At 38.8% G+C, this 18,498-nt stretch overlaps 5 gene segments (V, D, J or C); all 5 read left to right on the forward strand.

The window, feature by feature from the left end:
• Positions 1 to 4,574: 4,574 nt before the first annotated feature.
• On the forward strand, positions 4,575 to 5,089 carry LOC119917629. The segment is given in 2 exon segments: positions 4,575 to 4,652; positions 4,743 to 5,089. Coding segments are annotated over 2 exon segments (387 nt in total).
• Positions 5,090 to 10,776: 5,687 nt separating this feature from the next.
• On the forward strand, positions 10,777 to 11,361 carry LOC119917640. The segment is given in 2 exon segments: positions 10,777 to 10,842; positions 10,934 to 11,361. Coding segments are annotated over 2 exon segments (477 nt in total).
• A 1,214-nt stretch (positions 11,362 to 12,575) lies between these two features.
• Positions 12,576 to 13,044, forward strand: LOC119887638. The segment is given in 2 exon segments: positions 12,576 to 12,630; positions 12,719 to 13,044. Coding segments are annotated over 2 exon segments (360 nt in total).
• A 3,229-nt stretch (positions 13,045 to 16,273) lies between these two features.
• Positions 16,274 to 16,723, forward strand: LOC119917649. The segment is given in 2 exon segments: positions 16,274 to 16,331; positions 16,419 to 16,723. Coding segments are annotated over 2 exon segments (348 nt in total).
• A 566-nt stretch (positions 16,724 to 17,289) lies between these two features.
• LOC119887436 lies at positions 17,290 to 17,864 on the forward strand. The segment is given in 2 exon segments: positions 17,290 to 17,367; positions 17,464 to 17,864. Coding segments are annotated over 2 exon segments (429 nt in total).
• The last annotated feature ends 634 nt before the right edge of the window (positions 17,865 to 18,498 follow it).

Consider the following 18,498-nt stretch of genomic DNA (forward strand, 5'->3'; position numbering starts at 1 on the left):
TGAGAGACAATAACAGGAGCGTAATACAAAAACGACTTCCTCTATTTGCCAGCACCACTGGGAACATTTAGTTTCCACTACCACTGTGTTTGAAAGTAAAGTTAAAGGTTCACAATACTGGAAAGAGTCAATGCTTTCTTCATTCATTAATTTCTTCACTTTCAAATAAAGATCCTAAATAAAATTAAATAAAATCTTGTGCATAGTAGCTGCCGAAGATATAAGATAAAATATTTAAAAATGTTTTAAAAGGAGATTAAGTAATTTCTTGTACACGCGTAATAATATTACTTTCCCCAGTAACTAAGTAGTTTAACTAATTAATTTTCTAAAATGGTAATATAATTAATGCAAGTAGTGCAGCGTTACTCGTTTCTGAACGCACCATCCTTGATGTAAATCCACGACTGTGCGACAGCTCTGTGGGACCGGACTTTCTTGTTCATGTCGCTGATAGCAAAAGGAAGAAAGAAGAAAGAGGGAGAGAGGAGTTCAACATTTCTACATCTGATTTATTGAAGCATCTGCTGTCACTGATGCTTGGACTCGTCGGGAGAGAGTGGGGTTTTGTAACTGCTGAATACTGCTCTTATAAATAGGCTACATGTGCAGTAAAACGCCCCCCATATTACAAATTACATGTTTGCAAAATATGTATATGCAATACGTGATTTTGCACAAATCAAATTTCTGTATATTGTTTATGCCCCATGAACACTTTATTTCTCTTTTTGCAATAAAGATTTAAGGAGGAAAAAAATATTCTGATTATTCCAACACCACATGAATGTACCGTCAGTCAGCGCTCACCCTTCCCTTTCCAAGTGCACAGGAGAAGCTACGGTGGCTGACACGCTCTGTCGGCTCTTGTGCTAAATAATACGTGTGGGCCTCCATTTGTCCAAATATCTCTTCTTTTCTTACTTCAAATAAACTAGTCAACTACTACTACTTGACCCGTAGTGTATGTAGATAGAAATGGATTCTAAGGCAATACAAACATAACAGTTCATTATGTAATATGTATGTCATTATGTACTGGGAGAAGAGGAGAGGGGAAAGAACGCAGTCTTGAGGGGAACCAGTGCTGATGGTCCTGGAATCAGAGACATGTTTTCCCAGCTTCACATGCTGCTTCCTGTCCGTCAGGAAGTCAGTGATCCACCTGCAGGTGGAGTCAGGCATGTTCATCTGGAGTCAGGCATGTTCATCTGAGAGAACTTGTCCTGCAGCAGGGCCGGGATGATGGTGTTGAAAGCAGAGCTGAAATCCACAAACAGGATCCTGGCGTAGGTTCCTGGGGAGTCCAGGTACTGGAGGATGTAGTGAAGGGCCATGTTTACTGCATCATCTACAGACATGTTGGCTCTGTACGTCACGGGGGACAGTGTCCGATTGACTCTCTAAGCAGCAGTAGAACTGGTTCAGCTCATTTGCCAGGCGAGAAAAAGGGTTTATAGTTTGTGATCTGTCTGAACCCCCTCTAGACAGAAGTGGTGTCGTTTGCAGAGAACTGGTTCTTTAGTCTCTCTGCGTACAGTTGTTTAGCTTCTCGCACCTCCCTGCTAAACCTGTATTTTAACGCCCTGCACCCTGTCACCACTCCTAAATGCCTCCTCCTTTTCCAACCTCAGCTGTCTGAGTTCAGCTGTGAACCAGGGTTTGTCATTGTTATAACTCACCCTGGTCCGTGTTGGAATGCAGCTGTCCTCACAGAAGCTGATGTAGGACGTCACCGCCTCTGTACACTCATCCAGATTGTTGATAGCATTCTTGAAAACATCCCAGTCAGTGCAGTCCAAACATGCCTGGAGGTCCTCAACAGCTTCACTAGTCCACTTCTTTGATGTCCTCACTATAGATTTACAGAGCTTTAGTTTTTGCCTGTAAGCAGGAATCAAATGGACCATCACGTGATCAGAGTGTCCCAGTGGAGCGCGTGTGATGGCGTGATAGGCACTGCTAACTGTGGTGTAGCAGTGATCCAAAGTGTTCCCCTCTCTGGTTGGACACTTTATAAACTGTCTGAATTTGGGGAGTTCTTGGCTGAGATTTCCCCTGTTCCCCTGTTAAAGTCACCGAGAACAATAACAAGGGAGTTCAGGTTTGTCTGCTCCACAAACAGTATCTGGTCGGCCAGCATGCGCAGTGCGTCGTTGGCGTGCGGCGAGATGTAAACACCGACCAGAGTGAATGAAGCAAACTCAGAGGGGGAGTAAAACGGTTTACAGTTAATGATAAGAAATTCCAGTTTAGGAGAACAAAATTCCAGATTAGGAGAAAATTCTGACCGACATTAAAAGAGTCTGTGGCCTGCTTGACAAACCTTTGAAAAAAACGTCAGAAAACATGATTCTGCTATATGTCCTCTGCTGGGAGAAAAGGCATCGGTAGGTTGATGGATGAGAAACTGGTTCTCCACCACATAAAGAACAATGTTCCAGCCAGTCTGGACCCTCACCAGTTTCCTTTGAGAACCATCAAGCCCACAGAGGATGCAATATCGACTGCCCTCCACTCAACTCTTTACACACCTTGAGAAAAACAACACCTACATAATGCTGTTTGTGTATTTCAGCTCACCATTCAACACAATCTCCCCCATGAAACTGACTGACTTTATACTCTGGGCTTAAGTACCACACTGTAAATTAGACTTCCTCACAAACAGACCCCAGATAGTTCAGATTGGCGGAAACACCTCCTCCACTCTAGTGCTCAGCCCCTTCCTGTTCATGCTTTACACCCACGACTGCAACCCCCAACATGGTAAGAACTCTGTTGTGAAGCTTCATCATCGACCGGATTTCAAACGACGATGTGACGTCATAATGGAAGGAAAATTATAATCTTACATAGTGTTGCACAGAGAACAACCTGTTGTTGGGAAGTGCACAACCCCAGACCAGAGGGCTCTGCTCAGAAGGTCATTGGTACCCAACTGCCAAGCATCAGTGATATTGGTGAGGTGATGTGCCTGCTCAGAGCCCAAAGGATACTAAAGCCACATTCATGTCTAAATGATTTGACATCTAAAGCCGATCACATTATGGGAGTGAAAATGTTGCGGTTTCAAATTTTAAGACACTAGAGGGCAGTCAGTGATAAGTTTCTCTCTCCTCTGTCACTATAAAGACAATCTCATATCTGCTGAAAAATATCTGTAGCAAGCAGTATTCCACTTTTCCTAAATAAACTTACTTTATGAGTTTTAGGGCATATTTTCAGAGTAAATCAAATCATGGGAGGCTATAAGATTTCTAAATGAACCATCTAGATGGTGAGATCCAAGACCATTTTTGCACCTTCATAAAAAAATTTCTTTAAATAAATAATGATTTCTGTAGTTTGACTACGCGAGAAAACACACAAACACTTTGAACTGATTTAAATCAAATGTAAAAGATTATTCAACAGTATGCAAATAAAAGTGACTCATAAGGAAGTGAAGTGTGTGTGTGTGTGTGTCAGTGAGAGGACAGAAGAGCTCACATCAGTTCAGCTTCAACATCAACATGTTCTCTGCAGCTCTGATACTGCTGCTGGCAGCTGGATCCTGTGAGGAGCTTTCAGTGGATTCACACTAATAAACACATTAGAAACACTGAATAGTCAGATGAATGATGGAGATAATGTTGATTTCTGTTTCCACAGGTGTGAACAGTATTGATCTCATCCAGCCAGACACGATGGTTGTGCAGCCTGGACAGTCTTTGTCCATCACCTGTCAGGTCTCTGGTTATTCTTTGACTGATAGCAGCTATGCAACAGGTTGGATCAGACAGTGTGAAGGAAAACCAATGGACTGGATTTTTCACATGTGGGGAGGAGGTAGCCTAACTCAAAATGATGCTCTGAAGAACAAGTTCAGCTACAGCAGAGACACTTCTGCTGGAACAGTGACTATAAAAGGAAATAATCTGCAGCCTGAAGACACAGCTGTGTATTACTGTGTACGTCAGCCCACAGTGACAAAAACCACCAACAGACCTTCACAAATACTCAACAACCAGCAAGACAACATCCAACACATGTTAACAAGACATGTACAGTAACTGGAAGTAGTTTACTTTCAAAATATGAAGTCTTAAAATATATTTAACACCATATTTACTTGTTGTGTTCTGAGTTCTTGAATGTTGATGTTTATAGAAGATTAAAAGAGACATTAGTTTGTTGTGTGCAGAATGTTTTATTTTATCCATGATTCAAGAATAGTAATAGAGATTCTTGTACTTTAGAAATTATACAAGAATTTACATAATGTTTTAATATTGAATTGTTGTCAGTACAATATATTTAGGTATTAACAGTTTCAGTAAAATCAAAGTCAACAGTTCTGTAAATGCAGAGACATTTTCAAAATCTTACAATTGGGTGTGTAGTAACAAGAACCATTCAAATGTACAGCAGAAGTGATTTCCAGGCATGTTTTCACTCTGCAGATATAATAACAGTCAACAGAAACGTCTATTGGCTCCAGTTAGACCAACATTGATGCTTCATGTGTTTGATTCTATGCAAACTCAGTGACCTTCCTTGTTACTCAGCTATAAAAACTTCCCATCAGGCTGTCAGTGGAGTTCACAGCACGTCACTTTCAACATAAACCATGTTTTCTGTAGCTCTGCTGCTGCTGTTGGCAGCTGGATGTGAGTCTCTCTGGATTTGTCAAAGTCAGCAGTTCTTCTTTTGCAGTATAACTTGATCATTTGTTACTAAACATTTTCTTTTTTTAACAGGTGTGAAGTGTCAACAGTTGACACAGCCAGCCTCTGTGACTGTGCAGCCAGGTCAACGTCTGACCATCACCTGTCAGGTCTCTTATTCTTTGGGCAGCTACACAGCTTGGATCAGACAGCCTGCAGGGAAAGAACTGGAGTGGATTGGAATGAAATATACTGGAGATTCTTACTACAAAGATTCCCTAAAGAACAAGTTCAGTATCGACTTAGACTTTTCCAGCAAAACAGTGACTCTAAACGGACAGAATGTGCAGCCTGAAGACACTGCTGTGTATTACTGTGCCCGAAGAGACACAATAACACAAACCATCAGTAGACCTGAACAAAAACCCCTCAGTGCCTGAACACTTATAACATGAAGCCACCAGAGGAGGAGCCCTCAGACCACTAATGACTTCAATACCAGTTCACTGACAGAAACCGACTTCCGTTTTTTCATTGTATATGTCAACTAAAACGTTCTGCACATGAAACAACAAAAAAATCCTACTCATCTCCGGGCTGTTTATTACAGTTTTAATATTTACTTTATTACATTGTTTGATCTATATAAATTTTCTTTTATATGTTTTTGTATTTTATACTTCACATATTGCTTTAAATACATTTATTTTTGAATGTTCCTGAGAAACACTTCTAAAAACACAATAAAGATCACTTCTTGATAAAATAGTCAAAGACAGAACAACAGTCTGAAATTGCTGAAATTAAACTATTACAAACACGCAAAGAGTTCTACAAATAAATACACTATTACGTCTGTAAATTGTGTCGAATCAACACATTGTCTCTCTTGCAACTCACATATGGACGCTTGCTCAAGACCCCACAGGGCTCTGAGGTCAATAATAAATATGCCACGTCCAGTTAGACTTTCAAATTAAAAACCATGGTTAATGTTGTGAAATGTTTTTGCAGTTTGGTCAGGTTTAGGAAACAACACTACTTGGTGAGGTTTCGGAAAATGCCATGGTTTGGGATAGTTATTTGAGTTATGTAAGTTGAGTTACTTATATATTTTACAAGTTATAAAGTTGAAGTTATAAATAAAAAAATACAAACAAATAACAATATATTTGCCAAATTTGCCAAAATAACCATCACCGATCAAGATCAGTGAAGATCTTCACCTGCCCAGTAGACAGTTAAAAGCAGCAGTCCTGTCCTGTAGTCCATCATGTTAAACTGTGTGTCCACTGTTCTCTGTCATCCTCTCTGCAGTCAGATAATAGAAGTGGAAGACAGAGGTGGAAGAGTTTTGCATTGCCTTTTTATGTCTGTAAATGAACACTTGTAACAAGAACACAAGACTGTTGTGCCCACATCGCGGATGAAGCACTCGGCATGTTCCGAGCTGTGAGCGCAAGACCCCGGCAAGAAGAGAGCAAGAGGACTCTGTGTTTTACATTGATGATGCTTGGTGCACAAACGCAGTCAAGATGGACTGTTTCCCAAATATCAGACAGTTTATTGTGAAGTCATACCCGTTGTATACTCATTATATCACTATTTTGAACCAATCAGATTGCCTGATTTGAGCTACCCGTTTTATAAATATAAATAACTGTATTGTTTAATTTTATTGTATATGTTACCATATTTGAATATAGGCATACACTTAATTATATGTTGTTTGTGTAGCACGAAGGAACTACAAATTTCGTTTCGTTATGCAGCCTTGTGCTGTATAATTACTAATAAAAAACCTTGTACCTTGACTCCTCCTCACAGGGAGGAGAGAACTCTGGTCGATTTCGCTCTCAGTTAATGTTTGCTGAAACTGTCAATAATTTTAAAAATATGAATCCTACAAGTTAAAGAAAATCTGTTATCATCCAAACCAGACAAACTATTGTGTGTGCAGAAAAAACTATTGTAATTTCAAAAGTATACAGATGCATCTCAAATTGTTTGAGTCACACCTGTATACAGAGCATTTTGATATTTGTTTTTGACTCTATATGTAGTATAAACTTTTATTTTATTTACCTGTTGATTTTCACAAGTACACAATGACTTATAAGAAAGCTTGAAATGTTTATCTTGTTTCGGTCTGACAACTAACAACATACTGAAATTCATCAAAGCAGTTATTTTACTTCCTCTAAGCAGCAGCAGGGAGTGATACTATGCTACCCTCAATTGTTTTATATTCCTCCTTTCTGATGTATATTTTTGAAACTAGTGAGAACTGAAGAACCAAGAATGACTGACCATCTCAGCTGCACTTGATTAATTTCAAGCTCAAAGGTTAGACACACATCTGATTCCTGCTGTCAGTTTTCTTTGAGATAATAAACTTTTTAAATGTTCTGTTGTTCAGGCTGGACTGAAGTTTGACAACTAGCTGACTGGAATCTGCTGTTTAGCTCCAGTGTTAAATGCAGACGCTGCTTAATGTTTGCAACAATGTCTCAAAAAAACATGTAAATATTGATCATGTATTTGAGTGACTTGACAATGGATATTGACAGATTCTGGTGATCAGGACTGGGACAAAATATCAGCCCTGCACAATGTGTACTTAATGTAATATAAGCTGAGTAGTTAGTGCTGTGGATAAGTTTACCAGTGCAAGTGGATCAATGTACTCATTAGCACTCATTTCCTGACTCTCTGGTGATCAGAGGTGGCCATGGAGTACACGACTCATACTCAAGTACAAGTTCAAGAAATTGTCAAAGAAACAGAAAAAGCTGCTAGAAGTCACAGCATCATTTCAAATTATTTTTTGGTCCAGAATTGTAGGAATTCCCTGACAAAGCTGTACAGTTTCAATAATAACATGCAGGGAATGAGTCAATAACTGGTTATTTAATGAATGCATGGCATGAATTTTCTTAATACATAAGCATTCATTCATTTCAGGTGATGCACAATAGGCCATATTATAGTCACATCTTTATCAAGGGATCCCTTAGCCTAATAATCTTAATAATGTTCTCATGATACATAGGGAGCAAGGTCACTCACAGCGGTGTGGGCTAAGGCAAGGCGATAATGACAAAATTACCTCACCTAGTCAGCCATTAGGACAGTTAGTCAAAGTTGCGACTGCATTAGTGAACTATGCTAGCTACAAAAACAACTTGTAAACTATTGTGAAAGTCTTCACATGATGCAGACTGTACTTAAAATTAAATAATAATAATAATAATAATAATCCTTATTTGTAGAGCACTTTTCAAAAACAAGTTACAAAGTGCTTTAACAAGTGTAAAGAATAATACAAAAAAACAAGATAAGAGCATGAAAACATTGAAAAGACTAAAATACAGATTAATATAAAATTAGTAAAATACAATAAAATAAAAGGGATAAAATAAAGTCAAATAAGATCGGGAAAGGCTCTCCTACAAAAGTATGTTTTAAGAAGGGACTTAAAATAGTTCACTGACTCTAAAATGTGTGTTCATCAGCATAAAGGCTGTTGCGCACATTATACTGAAACATCTAAATCAAATCCACTTTCTCCCTGTTAGGAGGAGTCAATGCAAAACTCAGATGTCTTCCACCTCTACTTATCTGACTGCAGAGAGGATGAGAGAGAACAGTGGACACACAGTTTAACATGATGGACTATAGGACAGGACTGCTGCTTTTAACTGTCTGCTGGGCAGGTGAAGATCTTCACTGAACTTAATTATTACATATATTTTATTGATGTCAGCAGCTTATTTCACTGTGTGCAATTTTATCTTCTAAACAGGTGTTGATGGTCAGACTCTTACAGAATCTGAACCAGCGGTTAAACGGCCTGGAGAATCCCACAGATTGACCTGTACAACCTCTGGATTGTCATTCAGCAGCTACTGGATGGCCTGGATCAGACAGGCTCCTGGAAAAGGACTGGAGTGGATCGCCATCATTGAATATGATAATGCCAGGATATACTACTCTCAGTCAGTTCAAGGCCGGTTTACCATCTCCAGAGACAACAGCAAAGAGCAGCTGTATCTGCAGATGAACAGTCTGAAGACTGAAGATTCTGCTGTTTATTATTGTGCTCGAGAGCCACAGTGACTGGAGTTGGTTGAGCAGCTGTACAAAAACCTACAGGACTCATCTTTACTATGCTCATCCTGAGAAAGACTTATGTTTTGATTTAAACTTTTGTTGTCGTTGTTTTTAATTAAATTAAAATTAATGAAAATTGTCCCTGAGAAAGATCATCATTAATCAACAATCAAGTTACTTAACTACACTTACACTTCAACTTCTTTGGTGAAATTAACAGGACAGAATTTGCAGCCTGAGGACACAGCTGTGTATTATTGTGTATGTGGCTCCACAGTGACACAAACCATCAACAGACCTGCGCAAATACTCCCTGTGATTAAACCAGACATTTTAGAGAGATCATTGAGACTTCAACTTAACAGTCTACAGACAGCCCTCATTTGTATTTTTGGATTATTTCATAAAACTATACAAAAAAATAATGGGCTCCCGTCTATGGATGTGAAATTGTTTTACAAGGAAGGAAAAGCAACTTTTTTTAAACGAACTAATGATGAATGCTACAATTCAATGAAACTAGAACAGACTGCCTGTGAGCCCCTCCCTCCACATGATATCCTGATGCAAATCTTTTCTGTGCAGTGTACTTCTGTCCTGCTCTTGTACCTTGTGAGGAGCATCAGAGGTCTCATCTTTAACCTCATTATGATAAACACAATCACTATTTATGTAATTAACTGATAGTAATTACATACTGATATTAAGAGCAGTATGACAGAGCACCTAACACACACACACACACACACACACACACACACACACACAAACAGACATTATTGTAGCACCAGCTTATGTTGGACTATGGTTTTTACTGAAGATCTGTTCTTCAACAGCCAAGTGATGGTTGATAATGTTTCTGTTAATGTGCAGCAGCTGTGACTTTATTATTTCAAAACTGACACACACAATATGTCCATCATAGCAATGGTCAACAAAATGCTACTGAACTGAGTGCCTGGCTGATCTAAACATGGATTAAATAAAAGTTAGCAGAATAAGTTGAGGAACATCGTTTAAAAAAAAACATTTTCAAAATAATAATAAAAACAAGTGTTTTGCTCTTTGAGGAGGAGGCGATGCAAAACTCTGATCTCTTCTACCTCTATGTATGTGTTGCAGAGTGAAGGACAGGCTAAATCACTGCAGAGTGGACAAAGACAACTGGCTTTTACAATGATCAGACCTGATTATTTTTTGTTTTTCTCATCCTGTTTATTAACTGGGCAGGTAAGAACAATGAAACTCTTTACTGAAAACCTGCTGATTTATTTCCTCTTAAGTCTTCAAGTTTGTCTGCATGTCTGTGGATTCCAACAGCCACAATTCAAATTCTGAAAACTTTAAAAGTCTAAAAACAATCCAGGCCTTCAAACACCTGCAGGAAACTCAAGTATTAATTTAGGTTATCTTGTCTGTCAAGATTCCCAGTTGTGACTAACTGGCAGGGAGTCCCAGCAATTTAACTACTGTGGGGTTGTTGATTGGTATACCGATGCCATAAATAAGCTATTCAAATATACATTTTTGGTATGGTTTGTTTTGGTAATATATATCTATTATGAAATCAAGGCTTTGACAAGGCTCAGTACAGTAGTAATTAAAAGTGACATTGAAGAGCTGAACCACAGCAGCTTATCTTAAGACGTGGAAGTGTTTTTATCCTGTAAATAGTAAAAATACAAAGTTTATAATAACTTCAGCTTCAACATCGATGTGTTCTCTGTAGCTCTGAGACTGCTGCTGGCAATCGGATCCTGTGTGGTACTTTCTGAAGATTGTCATTGTACAATAAGGAAGTTTTGTTCCCTGCAGTTAGTCAAGAAATGAGTTGTCAGGAATTTGATAGTTTCCTCTGCTACTTTAGACATTCTCTACTTATGGAAATGTTTCTGTGTCACATGTTCCCTTTTTAGGTCTATGCAAACTCTTCCTCTCTTATAAACACACCATCAGCAAGAACACTGGGACAGTTTTATATATTTCTGAAACACTCAGATCAGAGAGCTGAACTACAGTTTTTATCACAGAATGGACAATACAATTATCTGGAGTTTATTATTTGTAGTTACTATTCATGGTGAGAAATCATTTCTGCTTTACTTCTTTTGTAAATGTCCAACCTGTGATTTACAAGTTTGTTGGATAATGATCAGAATTTTTTCTTATAGGAGTTTGGAGTGAGATCAAACTGGACCAGTCTCCCTCTGAGGTGAAAAGACCTGGAGAGACAGTGAAGATGTCATGTGTCATATCTGGTTATAGCATGACAAGCTACAATATTAACTGGGTACGACAGAGGCCAGGGAAAGCTCTGGAGTGGATTGGGTGGATGAACACAGGTTCAAACTCTGCTAGCTATGCCAGCTCCTTTCAAAGCCGTTTCATCATGACTGAAAATGTGCCCAGCAGCACTCAGTACCTCGAGGTCAAGAGCCTGACAGCAGAAGATTCTGCTGTTTACTTCTGTGCTCGAGAAAGCACAGTGACTGAAGACAGTGGAGCAGCTGCACAAAAACCTCCACAGACAACAAACAGCAATGTGATAGTAATGAAGTCTCGGTTTACTCAACATAATCTTGTTTACAAGGTTCTTTGATTTTGTATAACTTACAGATATATATTTAATCAGCCATGTTAATGTCTTTTTCATTGTCTTCATGTTGTTAGTCAATTCAATTCAAACGTCATCTGTGACGAACTGGCTTTCAATATTGTGTGGCACATTTACAAGCAGAAAACTGATCAACAAGAAAATGGTCATTGTTTTGGTTCTGACTTTCAGAAAGACGTCTTGCCACTGCATCTGCAGTGGATTCATTTATTGATTATCAAACTAGCCTAAACACTGCTGTAAACACTGCTGCAAATATAATATAACTACATCCAATTGTCTCTTTTCTCCTCCAGGAGACCAGACTGCTAAAACTACAGTAGGCACAATAGTTAATTTATTGTCTCAGTCTATTGACTAACTGGCTCCAGGGTGGTAATGACCTAAAGACCGTAATTACCAGAAAGGGGGAAATCCCCCCAAATCGTCTTTTAAATAACTGCCTACCCAATTGAACACTACCCCCCTTATCCCAAGCCGCTCCAGTTTCTTGATTAATATTTCATGATTTATTGTCTGAAATACTTTTTTGAAATCAATGAATTCCCCAACTGCATATTTCTCATTTCTCATATTTCTCTCTTATTTGCGGCTAATATTCGAACATGAACTGGACATGATTCCTTAAGATTAAATTACTACTAATAAATGTGTAGCACCATAGCCTTAATGGAGATACTAACTAACCGAATAAAATGATTATTATTATTATGCTAATATTAATAAGCATTTTAAAAAATGAAATCTGATTCAAAATGTTTGAATGAGTTAAATAAAGCTGGTGTAGGCAATATATTTCACAATAATTTTTGTTATATTTGTTGACCTTCTCTTTAAATCAAATCCCTTGACACAAAAATGAAAAACAAAATCTGTATCTGTGGCTGTTGTAGGACTGTAATGAACCATTTGGTATGAATGTAATGACTGTGTCTGCCTACCTGCACCTACTCTGCCTGTGCACTCATTTAATGTAAAAATGTGTTTTGGTGGAGTGTCTTTGGCGGAAGGCCTGATGGGTGTTGTCTAGTTGTCTCTTGCTGGTTTCTCCAATGTTGCCTACCCCAGCTTTTACATAACCATAACTCTAAATCAAATTTATCTCCTCCCTGTGAGGAGGAGTCAATGCAAAACACAGATGTCTTCCACCTCTACTTATCTTACTGCAGAGAGGATGACAGAGAACAGTGGACACACAGTTTAACATGATGGACTATAGGACAGGACTGCTGCTTTTAACTGTCTGCTGGGCAGGTGAAGATCTTCACTGATCTTTATTTAATGTTTTTTAATGTGTCAGTTTGTTGCATGTGATGGTTTTTGCTCTTTGCTGCATTAACAGGTGTTGATGGTCAGACTCTGACAGAATCTGAACCAGTGGTTAAAAGGCCTGGAGAATCCCACAGATTGACCTGTACATATTCAGGTTTTAGTAGCCATTTCTGGAACGCTTGGATCAGACAGGCTGCTGGAAAGGGACTGGAGTGGCTTGCTACTATCAGTGATAGCAGTGGCAGCATCTACTACTCTCAGTCCGTCAAAGGCCGGTTTACCATCTCCAGAGACAACAGCAGACAGCAGGTGTATCTGCAGATGAACAGTCTGAAAACTGAAGATTCTGCTGTTTATTATTGTGCTCGACACTCACAGTGACTGGAGTTGGATGAGCAGCTGTACAAAAACCTACAGTACTCATCTTTACTGTGCTGAGAAATACTTTTGTTTTAGTTTTAACCTTTGTTGTTGTCGTTTTTAATAAAAATAGAGAAAGATCATCATTAACCAACAACAATAAACACATGTAGCAGATCTAGGCTATGTAAAATTTTTATACAGTTATGAAAATTAATATTTCCGGGAATATTAATTTATGCCTCGAAATTAGGAGCACCAAGATTTGCTTGTCCGCCCAAGGCTTTAGGTCCTTGAGTATAGCCTGAGAATTACACGAATTTCTGGTAATTCATTAGTTGTTAATGGTTCAGTTATTCTAAAATTGTAAACTCTAGTCAATCAGTCAGTCTCAAATCTGAGGATAAGTTCTATGTATAGGGACTCTAGATTCTTCATAATACACACACAACATCACTGTGCTCAAGGTGAATTTATTAACTAACAGAAGAGAGTACAGTAGTGGGTAAATGTGGTTATATTACAGGGACAACAGTCAATATGACAACCAGGAAGTAATGAACTGGGTGGCCTATGTAAGGCTCGATTGAATTTCAGTTTATATTGTAGAGGGAGAGAATTCTACGAGTATGAGGGAACGAATGACCGAAATTAGGTTGCAGATTTAGTTTGACTGATCTAGGGGTTTATTAACTGTGGATGGCCTGACCCCAGTGGCGTTTCCGAGTTGAGTTCGAAACCAGTGGATTTGGGTCCGGAGTCCTCTTGTGGGAAGCTCTTGCAGCAACGGGCCGTCAGCCGAGGCTTTTACTCTGATCTCAGTTCGTTTGGTGTCGCTATAGCGGAGCCAACTCAGGGTTCTGTCGTCAGAGCTGTGGTTTCATTCATTCAAGGCCATAAATGAAGGCTTCTGAGTTTCTGGTCCAAAGTTGTTCAAAACGATCGGATGAGGTTGCAACAACAGAATCAAATAAACTCACAGACTCGCCGTAGGTTCGCAAGGCCTCTGGAATATAGGCTATTTAATGTTGCTGAGATTAAACAGGTCTGGGGAAAGTTTCACCCAGGCAGCTCCAAACAAAAATCAAAAATCAAATCTCCCGCTAAGAAAATTGGGATTCAGGGCCGTAGCTTTCTCAGCTCGTACGAAACGAAAAAGATCAGAATTTCAAAAAGTAAAGGAAGTTAAGAGAGGGTGTACGTTTAGTTTCAAGAGAGTTTTTTTTTAGAAGAGAAGTGCAAGACAAAAGACAGCAAGGCCTTTTATTTGACTTCCCTAGGTAGTTGTGACGTCAATTTTGGAGTGGATTTCAGGGGAAGTCCCTAAGGTGTTAACTTTTTGGGATAAAGAAATATACGTATTTCCCTTTAATCTCTCTTTCCACAATATCAACATTTGGAAAAATACTTAGTTCTAAACATTCGGATAAAGACAATTAAAACAAGGCTAAACACTATGGAAAAAGGTTATAATGGTTATATAAACCGTAACAAAGCTTAATTACCTGTCCTCAGTATACTTGCTGGTTACTGGTTTTAACTCAAGAGACAATTAAGATGTAAGCGTGGCAGCAAAATTTCGTTTATGCAATTACATGGTGATAGTTAGGCCTACTTAGCGATCATTGTCAGTGTAAGCCGAGTTTTAAACACTTGCGTGTTATACCTTTCCTGTCCCCTTGGTGGCGCTCAGGTCACACGAGAAAACAGTAGACATTCCACTTGTGAGATTTACCACTTTAACTGAGAGGCTAGTGATACACACAGGCGTATCAATGGATATTTTAGTAGGAAATTGTATATGAAACATTTAACTAAAGCATTAGTTAATACTGAACAGACAGTGATTATTAGGGAGTAACAGGGATGAATTAAGACAAAACAGAAAGAGGTTAGGGAACTTCTTCAAGATTACTTTCTTATGGGTCTGCTAGTTTTCAAACATCACTAAAAGGATAACAACAGGGTCATTACTTACTAAACTCAGAGGCAAACACCGCTGCTCACTTAACAAGGTTATTATTTAAACAGAATAAACACAGTTATAATGGAACCTTGCTTGGTTCGAGAAACAGGGGTTGTTATGGTCTCTTTTCTCTGCATTCCTGGCTTATCACGCCGGTTATCAGAGAATGAAATGGTGGTTTATGGCTCAGCTGTTCTGTGAAGAGAAAAGAGTCAGGTTGAGGCCGGATGTGACCTGCTGGAGGGAGAAGGGGTCAGATCGCCCCCCTTTCCTGTTCTGTTGACTGTCTTTTGGTGACACCTTTACGGCTAGAAAGGTTCACTAAGGCTCTTTGAAATACACAGTCCTTAAGCGATGCATTGTCTGATTGAGTCTCTTTCGGTCCTTACCAAACACCAGGCGATGTCTCTGGTTTTTGCATGTGAAAAGGTCAACTCTCGGGAGGAAAATTCCCTCCCTCTTTTGACACCATCTGAACTTCTTTGAAGTGCGTTTGGTTGAGTTCACAACACACAAATAAAAATGTGTTACTATGAAGACCACCTCCTCATAAAACAACCAATAACAGCAAAACAATCTGCTGAAATAATTTTAAAGACATTTTTAAGGAATAAAATACACACTACATTTTCACATGCCAGTCACATTCATGTTTAAATGATTTGACCTCTACAGACGGTCACATTGTGGGAGTGAAAATGTTGCAGTTCCTAATTAAAAAACACTAGAGGGTAGTCAGTGTCAAGTTTCTCTCTTAACTAGATTTTTTAACTCTCACCCTTTGTGAGCTTTCTTCATCACAACACTAATAGAACATTTTAAATGCTGGATCAGCAGCGACTGCAGCTTCATGTGTTCATTTAGTTAGAATTCACCATCTTCAACTGATTTCAAGATAAACAGCTGGAAGACAGAAGGAGCTGCAGTTTCTTCTTATGATTTGAGAATTTCTGATAAAAACTGAAAGAACAGATGACACTGCAATAAGAAATCTGTCTTCCTTTCTCATATTTTCCTTTTATTTGCCTTAATTCACTTGTAAAAATGTTCTTCTTATAACTACACCCACATTCTTAGTCTGTCGCACAAATACACTCTGGTGAAAAACTCACCCAAAAAAGGTTAATAACACACATCTCTGTTTCTGTCTCTCGGTTTTTTTTGACAGATTCAGTCTTTGTGTATCAACACTGTATCTCCACAATCTCAGACAGGCAAAATGCAAATTCACACACGGATGCACAGTCCCCACCCATTCTGCCTGCACAATATATATCCTTCATATCATGTGTTTGCAGTTGCAAAGTTTCCACCATGACAGTTGTACAAAGTTTCCTACTCTTGGCTCTCATTTCAGGTGAGTAAAGTCGGTGTCCAGCGGAGGAGAAAAGGAGCTTTGGATGTTTGCTGGCTACCCGTCAACTAAACTCTGTGTCTCTTTCAGCTGCTCAGGGCCAGTCCCTCACCTCCTCAGAGCCAGTGGTCAGCAGAGCTGGAGAACCAGTCACTCTGTCCTGTAAAGTGCAAGGTCTTCCTCTGGCTTGGCTGCACTGGATTCGTCAGAAACCAGGGAAAGGACTGGAATGGATCGGACGCATTGATGGTGGAACTGGCACAATATTTGCCCAAAGTCTCCAAGGGCAGTTTTCCATCACCAAAGACACGTCCAAAAACCTTGTGTACTTAGAGGTGAAGAGTCTGAAACAAGAAGACTCTGCTGTTTATTATTGTGCACGAGAGCCACAGTGACACACCAGACTACAAAGCTCTACAAAAACTGAACAACACTCATTTCTGTATGAGAACCACTGAAGCATGTCAGAGCTTTGAAAACACATTTCCCTTTGAATGATGGCCAAATAACCATGAAACACACTTCATTAATACAAATGTATTTGTCAGTTTTGTGGGACAGTTTTTAATGACTCACAGCAACACCTGCATTTAAAAGAAGACATCCTTACTGTAATTGTAATTGTAACATAATTCACATAGAGTGAAAAGATCTGTATCATACAATATTCAGTTTTTCTAACATACTAACTAACACATGACATAATTTTTTACAATAATTCAAATCCGTGCAGCGCCATTTGCTAAATAAATTATCTAGATGCTAACATTTAAATCCAAATGAGATCAAAAAATATGTTCTTTAAATAAAAAAATATTTATCAAACTAGTCTGGCCAATCAAGAAGACACACCGTTTACATCTTCAACTGATTTCAATAAATTGTAAAAGATTCTTCAACAGTATGCAAATACATGTCACTCTTAAGGAAGTGAAGTGTGTGTGTGTGTCAGTGAGAGGACAGAAGAGCTCATATCAGTTCAGCTTCAACATCAACATGTTCTCTGCAGCTCTGATACTGCTGCTGGCAGCTGGATCCTGTGAGGAGCTTTCAGTGGATTCACACTAATAAACACATTAGAAACACTGAATAGTCAGATGAATGATGGAGATAATGTTGATTTCTGTTTCCACAGGTGTGAACAGTATTGATCTCATCCAGCCAGACGCGATGGTTGTGCAGCCTGGACAGTCTTTGTCCATCACCTGTCAGGTCTCTGGTTATTCTTTGACTGATAACAACTATGCAACAGGTTGGATCAGACAGTGTGAAGGAAAACCAATGGACTGGATTTTTCATCAGTGGGGAGGAGGTACCCTTCGTCAAAATGATGCTCTGAAGAACAAGTTCAGCTACAGCAGAGACACTTCTGCTGGAACAGTGACTATAAAAGCAAATAATCTGCAGCCTGAAGACACAGCTGTGTATTACTGTGTACGTCAGCCCACAATGATACAAACCACCAACAGACCTGCACAAATACTCAGCAACTTGCAAGAGAATGTGTCCTACTCATGTTAACAGGACATGAGCAGTTCCTTCCTGAAAGTAGTTTGCATACAAAATATGAAGTTAAAATACATTTAACACCATATTTAATTGTTGCGTTATGTGTTTTTGTAGGTTTTAGAGAAGATGAAGACATTTGTTTCAGTTTTTTTGCACAAAATGAAAATATTTTCCTTTATCCATAATCTATGTTAATATTCACGTTAAGAAGATGGATCCTTGTTGAAATTATACAAGAATTTACATAATGTTTTAATATTGAATTGTTTACTGTACAATATATTTAGGCATTAATAGTTTACAGTAAAAGCAAAGTTAACAGTTGTTTCATTTCTGTAAATGCAGAGACGTTTTCAAAATGGTGCAATTGAGTGTGTAATAATGATTTGTAGATTGACCACCAACATTTTTATGAAAACTATTTTCCTACGAAATTGTTCTTTGTCAAGTTGCTCATATTCATGACTAACTGCCAGCACCTTAAAAGTATGTATTGTAGGTTTTGCGCTCTGCCAGAAGTTATGGAAAAATGTAATTACGAAGTTCAGTTATTGAGACATCTTGAGTCCAGTCATGTCCATACTGCAACAAAGTGGCAATAACTTAAACTGTTTGATGGCCACCAGCAGGAATGAGCTCCTCTGCCGCTCACTGTAACACT

The sequence above is a fragment of the Micropterus salmoides genome, unplaced genomic scaffold, assembly GCF_014851395.1.
Source record: "Micropterus salmoides isolate LMB-PRFRI ecotype aquatic unplaced genomic scaffold, ASM1485139v1 Ms_hic_scaffold_10, whole genome shotgun sequence".
NCBI classification, from domain to species: domain Eukaryota; kingdom Metazoa; phylum Chordata; class Actinopteri; order Centrarchiformes; family Centrarchidae; genus Micropterus; species Micropterus salmoides.